Below are 17,701 nucleotides of genomic sequence, written 5' to 3'. Positions count from 1 at the left end.
GCTTGCGTTGTCGTCCCCTTTTGCTCTTCCTGTCCAGGAGGATCCACTCTGCAGTTCACCTCGCCCAGCCGTCTTCGATTTCCTCATGAGATGAAGCCTGCCCAGGTTCACTTCATTTTTTTGCCGTAGCTTATGGCGTCGGTAACCATGGTTTCTTTTCTTAATCGAATCGAGCTAACCTTATCCTTTAGAGAGACTTCAAGCATTGTTCGTTCCATTCTTCGTTGACAGACCTGCATCTTCCTCTCTATATTCTTAGTCAGAGATCATATGAAGTGCTGGGATAATACAGCTTTTGAATACAATTGTTTTGTACCTTATATCTGGACGGCTTTTAAAAATATATCCGGGACTCCAAAATTTCTTCCATGCTTTACCTATTCTTGATTCAATTTCCTTAGCATCCCTATTCACAAATGAAATTATTTCGAAATAACAAAACAGTTAGGCGGTTTATAATGGATGAGGCACGCTCGAGATAGGGAATTGTGGAAAACTAAATAGCAGCAACTCCGGTTTTAAGCTTCGGGTAGTCCCCGCTAAAAAGACTCTTATCTCCCATACGGGAAGGCCTATATGTGAATATGTTTAATGTATATATTCATTTTTTTTTATCTTTAATTTTTTCCTAAAAATAATTTATTTTGTATTCACATATAAGTAAAGACATTATTATTATTATACTATCAGTATAAATTCAAATAAAAAAAATATATTGTAAATTAAAACTTTGCATTTCCATTATTTTATTAGAATATATAATTTTAAAATTATGTTAATTGAAATATGTGATTGATTACTGTCGTAACTTGTGGTTTAGATTGTTTATTTTGAGTTCTGAAAATAGGGATCAATGTCCGAAACATTAAATGAAATGATGATTTATTTTGATAAAAAAAAAAATTGTAATTTATTTAAGGGACCCATAATTGATCATTCGGAATAACAGTTAAAGCAAATATGGACGTTCAGATTCAAAGATTAAGACATAGGTTACGAAGAACATTTTGAAAGATCGAATTTAAGAATTTTCTCCATAATTCATCTGTCTTAATGTCGCAATCTGAACGTCCATTTTTTCTTTCACTTACCTGCATATGGAATACATAAGGAGTATTCATGATTTTTATTTGAACATGTTAAATGGAAAAACCTATGTTAAATGGAGAAATATTTCCTTCTTTTACTTTGTTGAAACGTTTTAACATATAACATGGTTGAGAATCTGTTACTAGGTCTGTTAAATGGAGAATGACGTCACGCAAAAGACCGGCTGAGCTCGTCACCGTTTTATTTGTTGTCGTGTAAAGCAATGGATGACAATAATAATATTGTAATTACAGTTGTCAATTAGCTCATCTTCATTCTCTTCCTCCCAAGTTATAAGATCAACAAGGCACTCAGTAGCCAAACTTTCACACAACTTCTACTTTTCACTTACTTCAGGCATGTTGTAATAAATTACTTTAATCATAACATAGAAGTTAACAATAACATAAAGTTTTGGAAGGAAAGGTTATATATAACCTTTATTATATAAGGCATACTTATTTAGTGCCCTTCCTTAGCCACATGGCATTTTAAGGAGTTGGGCTAGACCTGGTGAAGATGGGTAATACAATATTGGCCCATGTGCTGTAAGATTTAATATTTTATATTACATCCTATATAGTATTATTTAATAACAGTGTAAATACGAGTATATCAATAATTCCCAACGGGAGGAGAAAATTGTATTGTACGAGTATGTTCAAATTATTTTTCATTGAGTGATTCAACGCATATTGAGTGTATTTTATAAATTATTTATGTAATTATTTTTTTATGTATTTCAAAAGAGGTTTCCCACGCCTCATCTAGAATAAGTAGAAGAGATAATTCTTTTAAAACTAGCTATAAATAATCATAGTTAGTTTCTAATTACTTAACATATTATGAATAAACATTACTATTGACACGAGTAAATATTGAGAGATATAGTAATATTGAGTGATATAATTCAATTAATGCGATATCGACTCGCTGAAGATAGGCCATTATCATATTTAGGATGCTTTGAGGGTATCAGCTGTGGAGCGGAAGTGATCCATTATCGCTGCGAGCCATTGTACCCCTTAACATATACTTAAGATACCCTGTCATATTTTGCCTCATTTCACTCCTTATCTTTGCTTTTTTTTTTACTTAAGTTTCCTTCATGAACTAATTTGGGTTCTTATATTATTTCAATTCATTTTTACAACGACTAAATGCTATTATACTAAACAATGCTATTTGCTATTGTAATATTACTTTCGAACTGTTAGGATTTGCTTGATAGCTAATATCAAATACGAGGGATAGCTAATACCAAAATTTTCCGACCTAACAAAAATACAAGACATTTTTTCTGAATTTTTTAATTTTTATTTTTCGACATAATCTACTTGCAACTCTACACACTTCTAGCGATGCTCCCATCTCTGTAACCCGTCCAAAAAGAACTCGGCGTTTTTCTCTACAAAATAATTGTTCAGGAAGGTGATTGCATCTTCATTTGACGAAAATCTCTGTTCCGAGCGGAATTTTTAAATGAGGGAACAAAAGTCGCTTGGGGCTAGATCTGGTAAGGCGGATGGTCAAGCAGTTCAAACCGTAATTCGTGGATTTTCGCCATGGCAACCGCTGAGATGTGGGACAGAGCGTTGTCTTGATGAAACAGGATTTTATTTTTCTGCAAATGTGGCCGTTTTTCCGCAAGTTCTGCCTTCAGCTTGTCAAGTAATGATACGTAATGTGCTCCTGTAATGATTTTTCCTTTTTGAAGATATTCGATTTAAAGAACTCCATGACTATCCGAAAAAAACAGTCGCCATCATTTTCCCAGCCGAGAAAACAGTTTTTGCTTTTTTTAGAGCCGGTTTCCCCTTTGCAGTCCACTGTTTGCGCTGTATTTTTATTTCAGGCGTATTATGGTGTATCCAAGTTTCATCTACAGTAATTAATCGGCGCCAAAGCTGGGATTTATTGTGCCTAAACTGCGCCAACAGAGCGTTGGAAATGTTCATTTGCACACATTTATTTACAAGTGCTGCCATCTTCACTTTACGGTTGGAAACTTTTCAGACCACCCTCGTATCTGCGAATGAGTGACAGCTCACTAGCACATGTACACGTTTCGAAAGTAAATAGAGTAAACGTGTTCCACCATATATGTACAGAGGACGTTGAATATTATGGATGAATATAAGGTCTCGAGATCATCTTATTTTCTTTCGCCTCGGTAACATATGGAACATTAAGGTCTTTATGGATGATTTTATTTGTGACAAAGTCAACGAGCATTGAGGATTTTGTATTGTAAGGATTGGATACGAGAGGAATTCGAATGTTTAGTGGAGCCCCAAAATGTCCAGATTGGCCTTATTATAGTCATGTAGTTCAGCCTTTTGTCATGAATATGAAGTTAAGCCGTTTGTCAAGTAAGTGTTGTTATAGTCCAGAAATCGACGTGCAGTTTCCTGTCTTTTCAGTCTTGTTTTAGGATTCCAAGTTAGTCGGTTTTTTAACTGTCCAAGGTAGTGGATCTGTTCGACAAGGATAAGAGCAACAATATTAAAGGATATTTCAGGAAAGTCTGTAGGTTAACGACGAAGGGAAAGGTGATTTGATGGCCTGCGTGGTGAGGATAATGTAAATAGAAAACTTAAAAAAAAAAATAATAATAATAAAATTTGGCAAAATTGTTTTATGTTGTTATCACTCATTCACCTAGCTGAACTGTCAGCGAGGTTAGGCTTAGCATGCACTGTCATACCTGTGATAGAACTACCTAACATTAAACTAAGATAAAATGATTTGATTTCGAACAACACTAGATGGACACATGTTAAACGATAGATCCTCCTCGCCCCCGAAAGCAATGGAAGACGTGACCTTCTAAATAGGCTCATAGTCTATCTTGATTGCTTGTAATAATAGTCCATCATAACAGCTGACCGACATCTCTTCTAGTAGCCCTCCTCCAATTCAACCAATATGTCTTTTAAACACAGATGTTTAAACATTTCATACTTCAACACCAAATGTAATTTAAAGTTATTCCTGTGTTGACAACTAACGGAGAGAAAGGTTTTCATTTATGTAAATTTGACCTCCAGATCAAACATAACTTTACTTAACAAAATAAACTGTTTTTTAATTTTAATGATCCCCATCTGTAAAACTAAAAATAATTTTCCAAACGAGCCTTTTAGTTGACGTATTGCCCAATTCCCATTTCAACCGGTTTCAGAAATGTACTTTTATTATTAATTCTCTTTTTATAATTTGTACATTTTTGTTTTACAAAAGTATGACAGAAATTTAAAAATATTACTGTGTGCATTCTCCCACTAACCATTTATTTATTCAATATTAAATTGTTATCGCATCAATATTGAAATATTAAGAATGATTTTGGGCGTTGGTGACTATTGAGTATTACGTCCTAAAGAACTAAAAATGATTTTATTGAGTTTGTCATCCTGTCAACTAAAATGCCTCATATATAGGTAAAGTGAAATCAAAAACAACTACTGGAAGATTATTGATTGACCGTGTGTAAAGATGAAAGGAATATGGTCCGGTTGCGGTCAAATAAACTCAAATAGTAGAATTATACTATTTTATTGAGCCAACGTTTCGCCCCACGTTGCAGAGCTTCGTCAGGGCTAAAAAAGATACAAACACATAGTTACAAAAGGAAAACAAAAACATAAGTGTAAAATAACAGGGGTATAAAATGTAAAAAAGTAAGATATAATAAGCAAACACATAGTTACAAAAGGAAAACAAAAACTAACTACTTAGTAACTATGGTGACTTAAAACATTACTCAGACTAGCGTAACAGAAAACACCCACTGCGCGTTTTTTCGTTATTTTGCATTAACTTCTACGTCTTTATTTGCTGATGCTTTATTGACGGGCTTAGAGACCACGCGAATATCATTACTTTTGTCTTTTCTCATATTTTTGCTTTCCTTCCATTTTTCCCTCATAATCTCCGCATGCCTTTGTTTTATTTTTTCTGTACACTTGGAAGTGGGCCGATGTTACATTGATTGCGTTTTTTACTCTGACATTCTGTATTTCCTTTTGGTATCTTTGGGAGATCGCCACATGGTCTGATTGGAACTCTCCCAGGAGGGTGTTTGGTGATACCCATGTTTTCTTTTTGTTGGGTTTTCCTTTGTAGTGTGCGGACATGATTTTTAACCCTGTGTTTTTACATAGTTGTATGAATCTTTCTCCGTTCCTATTTGTAATTATATGTGCCGGGTATTCTCTCACTATTTTCCTGTATTTATTTTTCTTGTTCTATTTGTGCGTTAAATCTGCCATAACTACTTTTACATTGTTTTGAGGTATTTTGTTTATCTTGTCCTCCAAACCTCTCCATAAGTCCTCTACCTTCTCCGGACCCTTCCTGTTATCTTCGTTTATATGATCATTTACTAGCTCGTATTTTTGTTAGTCGCTTTTATTGTGAGGAATGATTGAGTTGATGTTCCTGATGTCTGTTACTGTGTTTAGAAATCCATGATTGTACTTGACAAAGTACAACCAGGATAGTTAGCCCTAGAGGGTTTCGTTTTAGTCCCTCTATACCTAGCCTTTTATCGGGAGGAGTGTTATCCGATCGTACCCTGTGGGGCACACATTCCTTAGGGGTTTTGCTCCATATTATTATTTGTTCTAAAATCTTTGTCTCAAAGGTATACAAAACGTCTTTATCACTTTACTTCTTTCTGGAAATGTGTTTTCAAGTTAATAATCAAATCCTTTCATACTTTATATGTATTTTTTTTTTTTGCCCAAGACTCCCATTGGAGTCCTATACTGATTCTATATATACTATATACTAATATTTTATATTTATAAAATTTTTTACTACTAATAAAAATGTTGGGTTGTTAACTATTTAAAATATACAAGATTAAAGCAACTTTAGATGATATTTTTTTATTTATTTTGAGAGACTTGTTTGTATCTTGGCGATAGGCTGTTTAGCTTATCGTCTTGAACAGCCCTAATGAAGCCCTACAAAGTGGGGCGAAACGTCAAATAGTTGAAAACTATTTTGTTCTTTTTTGACCGCAACCCTAACCATCTTCTTCATATTTTAAATTATACGATCAATGATTTAATATATATATGAAAGAACCATAGTGTCATTGATTTTTCAATATTTATTTATGGTATTCTTCCTAATAAATTGAATAACAATCAGATATCATTTACTTATCGATATAAATATTCGTATTATATAAATAAAAATAATAAACGCGAAGTTTTAATGCTGATACCACCAATCCTTCTCTACATACACCCGCCCAGTGACGCCCCTCCGAACCCATATCTATTAAATCAGGTTTAATGAAATCCTCCCATCTACTTTTCGGTCTACCCTTTTGACGTTTACCCTTCGCTTTAGTTGATATTAACATTTTAGGGATTCGTTCTTTACTAAATCCCACAACCTTATACGTCTATTTTATTCACCCCAATTCTATAACCTGAATTATATTTACCGAATGCAGTTCTCTCAATTCAGCATTGTGTAACCTTCTAAATTCTCCCTTAATTCATGCTTTTTCGGTCCGAATATTTTACATTACATTTTATTTTCAAAAACCTTTAGGGGCTGTTCATTCCTTGGTGTAACTGGCCACGTTCCCCATAAAGAACAGTGGGATGGATAATATTTTTGTAAATTCTTACTTTTAAGTTTTTGGGCAGAAGGCGCGAGCTAATCAAAAATTAATATTATACATTTAATAAATTAATGATTACTGAATATAAAAATGTTGATCGAAAGTTGTATTAAAACTTTTTTTTTGGCTTTTATTCTAGTATTTTATTACTTACTCTTTATTATTTAATATGTGGTTAACGTTATAAAATTCTATCCTGATTATAAAATTTTATATAATCTTTAGTTATATTTATTGTCTACTATTCTTCTATCTGTCATTCCCTCTCATATTGGATAGAATTATTTTAAATATTAAACTATTTTTGTAGTGCACTTTAATATTGGTATTTATATAAATTATATCATCCATATATTTTCACTCAAAGAATTTTTTCTTTTTTGTTTTACAGTTTCCTACACTTATCAGTCTGATGAACCTGCACACGATGCACATTTTGAATATGTTCCCTTAGACACAAGATATGCAAGTGCTCGGGTAAAAAGATATGTATTCGACACCATTGGGAAACTGGCCGACAGCTATGATAAAGGGCGCACCTCTGGATCCCAGGATTTGCGAAAAAGTGAGTATTTATTCAATTATTACTTATTACTTTATATGTTTATATTTGTTCACTATTATTTTACATTCTAACTTTTGAACAGTCATTAGATTTCTTTTTGAATACATACCAACTAAAGTTCTCTTTGTAAAGAAAGTTATGGGAGTGCACAATGTTTCCTTACCAATTTTGATACAATCTTTTGTGATTATACATTGAAAAAAAATCAACATAGTATTTAAAGTTTTCTCCAATGGGAGCTGAGAAAAAAATATTAAAAACCCTGAAATTACTTTATCTTATATTTCGTGTTGGAAACTTGATATTGTTCCTCCTCAAAAACATTTTATTTACTATAGTAAATTATAAATAAGTTAAAAGAGGAAAAATAAAAAAGTTAAAACCAATCTCTATTTAATATAATAAACAGATTCTGAATTTTCATGCTGTAAAACCTGGTAGAATATTCCATAAAATATGCAATAAAAAACTGTAAAATATGCAGTAAAAATGTGCTTATAAAAATTCCCCAAATTTGCTATAAAACAGCTAAAATATACAACTAATGTGGCTGCAAAAATTTCTAACTAAAAAATAAATTGTAGGAGGGATTACAAATTTAAAAAAAAAAAATATTTTAAGTCTTGTACAACATAAAACATTTTTTAAAAAGTAAATATCAAAATGATAAAAAATAAGACTATCAATAATTATTAATAAATATTTAATTATTAATTTAAAAATTACAAATGAATATGAAAATAATTAAAACATCATAAAAAATACGTTTTTCATAACTTTAAATATCAAAGTAATAGAAAATTACAATTCCTAATAAAAGAAAATTATGTGGTTTTAAAATAATACTGAATAAATAATATAGAAAAATAATATTGTATTGTTCATTAAAAATGAACCTAGTATTGAAATTTGAAACTTCTTCTATGTTTGATTTTAATTTTAAATTCTGTACATATATTTTTTTACTTCATTGAAATCTAAGTGTGCAATTATTTGCATTGATCATCAAATATCTAAAATAAAATTTAACTAGTTGAACCTGAGTAAGCTGCATTGTAAAGATATTTGATCCGCTGTTTAAAAAATGTATGCAAACAAAATTTACAATTGCATAAAAATCCAGGCCTTGTTAATAAATTTAAAGAATGTTTAAATTTCCAAATGAACTAGACTTATAGATTTTATTTACAGTGCACATCATACCATTTTTTTAAAAATATTCTAATCCGTTGATATTGCTCTTTCCTATAGTTACAAGAAAAAAATCAGCGCTTGCAATTCTTATAGTTCCAAATACTTTAAAAAATCAAGTATTGTTTAGAATGTTTCTCAGTATAACATTTAAAACCAACCGTTTTAACATTGATTCCCGCTAGTTTAATAATTTATTTACTCACTAATTTATTCTCTATGACTACAGATTTATTATATGATCAAAAAGATTCACCAATGTATACAATTATAAATTTATTTATTTAGCTGATCTTGGGTCACCCAAAAAACATGCTGAATTCGTTGGAGATGTTGCCGTTATGGGAGAAGAAGAAGTTGCTACACCAGTCAAAGATCCTGCTCCAGCCAACAAAGATGTACCACATGAAACACCAGCTCGTAAGGCAGAATTTTTCTTTTAATCCAAAATTCAGGCTAATTAATAAGATCTATGTTAAACTAATTATTATAATAAATTTTCAGCCACTACTACTGTACCTACTAAAGTTACTAAAAAGCCTATTGTAAAAAATCCTAAGAAAGCTACAGATCAACAAAGTACTGATGCACCAGCTACCACGAATGGAACGAAAACGGATTCTGAATCTTGCGGAGAGAATTGTGATGGAGAATTTCCAAAAGAAGTCACAAACAATACTTTAGCCAATAATAACATCACTAAAAAAGTTGTGGTAAGAAATTTTCTATTTAAAATTTTAGGTGTTTCAACTAATTTCTTTTTTAATCTGCGAAAATACTAACATGGAACCCACATACTACTTAAAAGACAAATTATCTGGTATATAGACTGCTAAACAGAATATCTCAACTTTCACCTGACAATAAACAACACATTCACAAACCTGTCTGGATTTCTGCTTTAGTACTGTGTGGAACAGTTGAAAATTCCAGCATCAAACGTTTTTTATCCTTTCTTTCCAAAGTCCCTCGAACAATAGTCAATGATCCATATTATGCAATCAATAATACCTTACATCTTGACTTTAATATAGCATTTATCTTAGACCTTATTTCATCGAAATTCTCCACATTTCATAAGAAACTCACTCATCATCCTAATTCCTTTGTTCAATCTCTATTAAGCTTAACCCATCTCTATAATCCTTGAATCAAGGTTGAAACAGGTAAGATTATGTGCTCAAGTCCTGAGTGTAGACAGCAACTCCTCTCGCTCAGCCTCCACTGGTTTTTAATACCAGTGATAAGGTTGAGAGAGAAGCACCAGGATCTCCCCAGAGTCCTGCTCTTTTCTTCATATTTGGAGGGACAAGCTCTGTTCAGAGTTCCCCAGGCTGAATGTAAATATTGTATTCAGGAATGATTGTATTTAATTGTAAGATACTATTTTACTTTAATGGAAGATTGTTGATTGACCGTGTGTATAGATGAATGGAATATGGTCCGGGTGCGGTAAAAAAAAACTCAAATAGTAGAATTATACTATTTTATTGAGCCAACGTTTCGCCCCACGTTGCAGGGCTTCGTCAGGGCTAAAAAAGATACAAACACATAGTTACAAAAGGGAAAAAAAAAGAGAAAAAAACATAAGTGTATAATAACAGGGGTATAAAATGTAAAATTATTTTACACTTATGTTTTTTTCTCTTTTTTTTCCTTTTTTAACTATGTGTTTGTATCTTTTTTAGCCCTGACGAAGCCCTGCAATGTGGGGCGAAACGTTGGCTCAATAAAATAGTATAATTCTACTATTTGAGTTTTTTTTTACCGCACCCGGACCATATTCCATTCATCTATTTTACTTTAAGTTTAATTTTGTTTCACTTTTTTTTCTATCTATTATTTTGTTATCATTTAATTGATTATATCTTTGTGATTGTTTGAATGTGCTCTCTTATTACTAATGTCTAAAAATATATGACAGGATGAATTACAAAACAATAAAATAATATTAAAAAAATTACTGAAAACAAAACCTTAACAAAAATGACAAAAATTATTATTTCGGTATTATAGGAAGATGGTGATACAAAGCCTTAACTCACTCATATTACAATAAATAACTAATCCGTTAAGTCACTCATCAAGGCAGAAAAGCATAACATGGTCTAGGCATTGAAAATTCTAAATTATGTTTTTGGGAACACTCAATTTAGTATTTCAACTTCATGACTTGATTAGTTTTTACACTTACAATTACATCACATTGTCTATAGATATTGTTGCTCTAATTTTATGGATTGAAAGTTTGTAATTTATTAAAGTTTGAAAAAAATCAATAATTTTCTTATAATTTCTATATTTGAAGAGTATTTCTATGACCTATTAAATAGGTTAGGAGTCATAAATTATATTTAGCGGTTCAAAATAGTTACAAAAGAAGTTACCGATGTCATAAAGTTAATGAATAAAAAGAAAAAAGGTTAAAAAAAAAACGAAGATATAAAGAGAAAAACGAACAAAAACTATAGGAAAAAAAAAACATTTATTACTGATATGTAATTTAAATTTATTCTAATATACGTGTTTGTATAAGTTAGATAAACCAATTGTTTTACTAGTGTGCTATGTATGAGGCAACTAAATGTTTAAGCAGCACAACCTTTTCAATTGTTTTTCAAGTCTGTTTTAAAGTGTTTTTTTCTCAAGATTTTGCTGATTTTAATTATTCATTGATCTATATACATTATTTAAGATTCATTTACTGATTTTTTTTTTTTTATTATTATTAATTATTTTGTTATTTAATAATTCAAGTTATTGATTGTATTTCATCTAAAGCTATTGCAGTCATCAATGTAGTAGTTATTATATGCAGAAATTATTACAAATATGAAGGAAGTTATTTTAGTGAAAAGAAGCAAAATATAATTAGTTTTTTACTGTATTTAAGATGGATTCTTAAAAATTGTTTAAATATTTTCATTTTAATATTTTTTTTTCAGGACCACCATGCTTATTACACAAGCACATTTTTGGATGGAGAGAAGGAAGGTCGCCATTATTGGGTAGATTTGGACAAGGAAAAGGGCGTTGTTGTGAGCGAAATGCTTTCTAAGAGTCATCGTAGGGCTGCGGTAAGTTTATTTTTTTATCTGAGAAGAAGATAGTCAGGAATCTGATCATCAGAGTGAAGAACACAAATTAGTGAAAGTTACTTTATACTTTATTAGTGCCAATGCTTCAGCTAAATTTCATTCCTTTAGCAGGTTTGAAAACATAATGAAATAACAACCATAATAGAATGAAAAATAATAAAAACAGTATAAGATGATAGCAAATAGTACTATAAGAAGGTAGTGTATAATATTGGAACAATGAATGAAGAATACATATCAATCAGGATGCCAAAGGGGGGAAACTATTTTTTAGTTTAGACAGACACAAAAAAGCCACAGTAGTCTCACATCAAAAACTATAATTGTATTGCCAACTTTGTTTTTTTATTTTCATATGTGATAAAAAGTATAAATAAACTAATAACGATTTTAATTTGGGACTACTGTTGCCTATTTACATCTGTTATAAGAATTTATACAAAATGATAACAAATAGTAGAAATATTGGAAAATGATAAAATTAAAATTGAAAACCAAAAAATACTCTTATGTAAATTAAATTCACATAATGAGGGATGTGTAAATGTTATTAAATCATGTTAATTAAATTATTTGTGATTTAATTAATTATCTAAAGAAATAATGCTAATGTCAATTTTTCTTTCAATTTTTTTTTACTTTTCAATATTTTCTCTCTCTTTTTTTTTTGTATTTTGTATAATCCAGTGGTTTCCAACTCATAGAAGTTTAGGAACTGCTAAGTGGGAAATTAAACCATGAGTGACCCTCCTCTTATCCTAACTTGGATAAAAGGGTGGGTTTCCATAAGAAAATATTTGAAAAGTAGTTTGCTCAAATGGGTATCCTGAGAAGGTCCTCTAACCAGTTAAAACCTTTCAGCTAACATTAAGATACAAGAAAAAGTAAACCATAAAAGAATTTTAACTATAATTCCTCAATAAATAGATGCTGTTGACTCTTCTCGTGGTAAGCCCAAGGCTTTAGTGGATCAAGGATTTGAAAATACTGGTATAAATGATTTGTTATCTTCTTATGTAAACGATTTGTTATCTTCTTGTATAAACGATTTATTATATTCATGTATAAATGGTTTGTTATAGTATAAATCCTTATTATTCCAGTACTATATGTAACCTACAAATAATGGGGTGTTTATTGTCCGTCATAGATTGATATGAGAAGATTGTCAGGGAGGGAGGTCAGTAATAAAAGAATAAGTAAAATTTATAAAAAATTACATAGAATAAAATAAAATAAAAAAATTTACATAGAATAAATAAAAATTTATTTATTTATACGTTTCTACCTGAATTATATGTTTTGGCCTTATGAGAGCTGAAAAATAAACTGAGATAAGAACCTTAATTCAGAGAAAAATACAAAGAAAATAATAACAAACAAACTTAGGAATATGTAGTTAACAATAAATAAAGAAGGTAGTAGTTGATACTAATAGAAAATAAAATAATGGGGTGTTTAAAACAAATGACTGTTTTTCAACCAAATATTTGTATTATTATTTCATTGATATCAAATACAATTAATACTCAATGTATAGTCCATTGTTATCTGCTAGCCAATTACTCGATCCCACGCTGATACCATTCTTTGGGATGGTTGTCAAAGAACTCTTGGACCCCAATTTCAACTTCTGCATGGGCTATGGATCGAAACAAGTAGTAATCCCATGTTGCGAGGTCTGGACTATATGGTAGATAAGGCAGGAGTTCAAACCCATTAAGTTCTTTAAACTTTTCTTTGGTTTGATGGGAAGTGTGAATACGATTGCTGAGAAGTAAGTTCATGAGGGACCAGTCTACTGCTCTTCTTCACCTTCCCCACGGAGAGTAGATGGCGACTAACAGTATCTTTCGACACACCACAACACTACCTGGCAAGTTCTCGAGTACTTCTGGACAGATTTGACTAAACAGTTTCCTGCAGAACCTCATCAATATCCATTCGTGGTCGGCCGGAGCCCTTCTTTCTTTCCAATGTCGTATCTCCACTGCTAAATTTTGCAAACCATCGCCACACAGTGCACTGGTCAAGGACACTTTCCCCATCATATTTAATAATTTCACGAGTGGTTGCAGCAGCTGTGAAATTTTTTTTGCTGTAATGTCTTAAAATTATGAAAATTTCGTAGGACAATGTCATGTTTCTACTTTGGAACAAATAACTAAACTGAGGCTTTTTTTGAAGAAGTTGAATGGGATTAAACAAGCTTAGAGAATGCTCTAAAGGGATTATTAAGTATAGGTAGGTATTAAATAGGATATTTATAGTTCTTTGAAATTTTAAGTCATTTTTTTTTTTTTATACACTCTATTATAATATTGAAGAGGCAAGAATTTTACAAAACAAATGATAAAAAAGGTTATTTAGCTCAACTATACTTTCTCTTCGAGCCTACAATTTTTGAACTTTCGTTTTCGCCGTTATTTTGTAATTTACTCTATAAACGTTTAGCTTCATTTTTTCTACCTTATTTATTTTATCTAAACGGTCTTTTATATTTAGTTACAAATGCTGGTAGCTATTTCCACTTGGTTTAATCTATTTTTGTACTTTTACGTCCATTCTCTACTGAGCGATCAAGTCCCCACCCACTCTTGACATCAACTGCGCCTGATTTTTTTTTCTACTAAACCAAGTGGAAAAAGTTACCAGCTTATATACCTAAATATGAAAGATCATTTAGATAAAATAAATAATGTAGAAAAAAATTAGACTAAAGGTTTATTGAGTAAATTATACAATAACTAGTGAAGAATAAATAATTATGAAAATGAAAGGTCAGAAAATTTCCTTCTTTATTATCTATTGATATGAATATATTCCCAAGTTTCTTTTTTATTATTTTATTTTTACTTCTCTCTGAATTAAGGTTCTTACCTCGTTATGTTTTTTCAACCCTGATGAAGGTCTGAAATTCAGGTTGAAACTTTGCCTCAAATAAATAAGTTTTACTTATTTGTGTATTTTTACTGAACGTACCTCCGACAATCTTCTCTTATCTACTAATTATTATTCTTTATCCTCTTTATCTCTTGTATAAATAGTATATTTATTATTTATCATTCTAATATGATAGTTATCTTGTATTGCATTTTGCCCTGATGAAGACGTGAAATGTAATCTGAAACATTAGCACAAATAAATTAATTTCACTAATTTATAAGTGTTCTTCTATTTACTGACTGTACCCCCGAACACCTTCTCATATTGAATCTACAGTTTATAAAAAATAAATCATTATTTTTTATATAATCTATTTCAATTTAATACTTTTTTCTATGAAGTAGTTACAAATTTTTATTCTTTTCTATTTCAGACTGTTAGGCTTAAATTTGATTTTCCCTTTTACGGCCATATTGTTAGAAACATGACGGTGGCAACTGGTGGTTTTATTTATACTGGAGATTATATTCATTCCTGGCTTGCTGCGACGCAGTACATTGCTCCTCTCATGGCTAATTTTGATACAGGTTTATCCGCGGACAGTTTTGTCAAATACAGAGACAATGGTTTGTATCAAAAATTACATAACATAATACTGAATCTTTACTATATCTCTATCAAATGATTTATATTTATTGACATTTTTTGGTTTAGGTACTGCCTTCACCGTGGAATGGGACAGCGTAATGTTGCAGGACAAGAAAGATGCTGGACAGTTCACATTTCAAGTTACTCTTCATAAGAATGGTGACATTGTATTTGTTTACCGAGAAATTCCTATCCTTGTTGAAAACATTGAAGATTCTCAACATCCAGTTAAAGTTGGAATCTCCGATGCTTACATCATTGATAAAACTGTTTTCTGTAAGTTTGTATAATTAATTATTAATTTTCTTTAGTGTTATTGTCATCAATTATTTATTTATCTTTAGGGATGGATAATATCTAATGTGTAAGATATTATCTAAATATGTGTAAATCTCTAAATTGGTAAATTGGTAAATAAGTCTTTGTATAACGGACAAATAAAAAATAGATGGAACATATCTTCAGGCATTTTACAATTACATAAGTACTATCATTCAGTGGTTTTATTATAGAAGATTGGTTGTACAATATGATTTTAATAATTCTGTTAAAGCCACCTCAAATCGACATAGTTTTTTAGAAGGAAAGCTTTAAAAAACAAAAACAAAAATTAACTGGTTCGGATTCAAACACTTATTTGGTGAGGCCAGCGATAGAAAACATAAACATAAAATAGAACAAAAGATTTAAAATAAAATAAATTACCAAATCGAATTATGAAATGAAAGAATCAAATTTACATAATCAATAGGTACATATTAAATAAAATACTGGTGATGGTCCCAAAGAAAATATGATCTACTCCAATAGACCAGAGAAAGATATTTGGTTGTAAAGATGTGTAGGACACTACTTCATAGTTATAAACACCACTGCAACTCTCAAATTGGTCAAAATTTGGTGGGCCCATGTCTGTACTGGCTCTTTAATGCATTTAGTATTCAAATCCTTAATTACCATAGTGGATTGTTATGTGGAATATATTATATATTCACAATCAACAATCAAGATATTCAAAAACCAAAATGGCCATCCTGGCTCTTATGTAGGGCAGATAGGGTCTAGTTGTTGTAATAATCAAAGTTAATAATCAAAATGTATTTAAACCACAAATCAAACTAATAGTCACATGCACTATAACAGTCACATTTAACTATAAAAATGACCAAACTAAAACATAATATACGCAGACAGGGCTGGTATTGAATTATACTCGACACCTAATTAGCAACAACTAATTTTAAAATGTAGATCGTCTCCCTGTTGCGAGGTGATGCCGTGGCAACTGTTTAACAACCTTTAGCAATGGTTTCTCTTACTTGATTATTATAATAAAAATATAAAATACATATGCTTCTTTTCAAATAAACAAAAATTCCAAAGAAAATAATACAAATAAAATAAATGTAATTATATTATACACAACATAAATACTATTTACAATATATTCACAAATCAATTATTAAACATGGTATTAACAAATTTGCTTCAGATTCTTGACTGTGCCAAACTTTAAATGCATTTAAAAGGAGTTCCTATATTTGTATCAACACTATACAATAATTATATTGCCATCACTTCCTCACTATATTTCTTGTTCTGTGCCTCTTTCACTCTGACTAATCCTAGAATAGTATCATTACGGCACAGTCACTTACTGGTATCAATGAGTAAATTCTACTCACATAGGATTATAAAATACAAATAAAATCATTGTATAAGCAATAATCTTCTAACATTTTTAAATGTTTTATGAATCGATTAACTCAACTGATTTTATTTTGGGACATATACATTGCTTGAATTAGATTTATGTTACTGAATTGTAAAAGAGTTTATTTATTGAAATTTCACTTCTAAATAAATTGTGCTGCTTTATGTATTATTAGATTTTATTAATGCTAAATCTTGTAGGGACCATGAAGATGACCTAGTTCCAATTTGATAACGATCGGTTCAATAGTTTCCACAGATAGGAGTTTTTATTTTTTTTTATAACTATGATTTTTTTTTTCTGACCTCCTTGAAAAATAAACATAAACAAATTAAATATATACAATAAAAGTGGATGTATATATGCAGGCAAATATTGATCTTGGTTTGCCAGAGTGGAAACTATGATTATATTTATTACATTTTTATGTTGTTATTTGATTTTAGGGGCAAAAAACTGTAATTGGTTATTATTGTCCTTGTAACTACAAATAATGTTTATTGATTGGAGAAGATGGTCGGGGGGTGTGGTCAGAAAAAAACAACATAAATAAACAAAAAATATTTATTTATGCCGACGTTTCGACCTGATTTTCAGGTCTTCATCAGGGCTATAAAAACAAAAGACAATAACCATCATTTAGAGAGAAAATAGTAGTCGATTGATTACATTATTAATTACATATAAATGTGAGCAACAAATAAATGATACAGTGGAAAGAATCTATAAAGAATTAGTTAAAGAAATTATACTATACCACCTGTTACCAAGGAAATTCCTCTAAGATGTGACTCACAATGATAGTCACTTCATAGATTTGACACAGGGAAGGTTTCCATATTTATTATTTTAGCTTAATAGTT

The 17,701-nt window shown here is 30.5% G+C and overlaps 1 protein-coding gene and 1 long non-coding RNA gene across 3 annotated transcripts in view; one reads left to right on the top strand and one right to left on the bottom strand.

Moving 5' to 3' along the window:
* Window positions 1-7,126: 7,126 nt before the first annotated feature.
* l(1)G0289 (lethal (1) G0289) overlaps window positions 7,127-17,701 on the top strand; it is a 32,400-nt gene continuing 21,825 nt past the window's right edge. Inside the window, exons 1-6 of the mRNA XM_024361255.2 lie at window positions 7,127-7,301; window positions 8,781-8,912; window positions 8,997-9,205; window positions 11,438-11,569; window positions 14,910-15,102; window positions 15,191-15,400. Coding sequence (XP_024217023.2) covers window positions 8,834-8,912; window positions 8,997-9,205; window positions 11,438-11,569; window positions 14,910-15,102; window positions 15,191-15,400 — 823 coding nt within the window. The 5' untranslated portion in view covers window positions 7,127-7,301; window positions 8,781-8,833. The remainder of the gene's footprint in view (window positions 7,302-8,780; window positions 8,913-8,996; window positions 9,206-11,437; window positions 11,570-14,909; window positions 15,103-15,190; window positions 15,401-17,701) is intronic.
* The window catches only part of LOC136795720 (uncharacterized), a 44,465-nt gene continuing 41,378 nt past the window's right edge, over window positions 14,615-17,701 (bottom strand). For both annotated transcript variants that reach the window (XR_010843375.1, XR_010843374.1), the window contains exon 3: window positions 14,615-14,714. This is a non-coding gene — a long non-coding RNA (uncharacterized lncRNA). The remainder of the gene's footprint in view (window positions 14,715-17,701) is intronic.

Source organism: Halyomorpha halys, unplaced genomic scaffold (genome assembly GCF_000696795.3).
Source record: "Halyomorpha halys isolate HHAL.00 unplaced genomic scaffold, Hhal_1.1 Scaffold1205.1, whole genome shotgun sequence".
NCBI classification, from domain to species: domain Eukaryota; kingdom Metazoa; phylum Arthropoda; class Insecta; order Hemiptera; family Pentatomidae; genus Halyomorpha; species Halyomorpha halys.
This window is presented reverse-complemented; position numbering and strand designations above follow the sequence as displayed.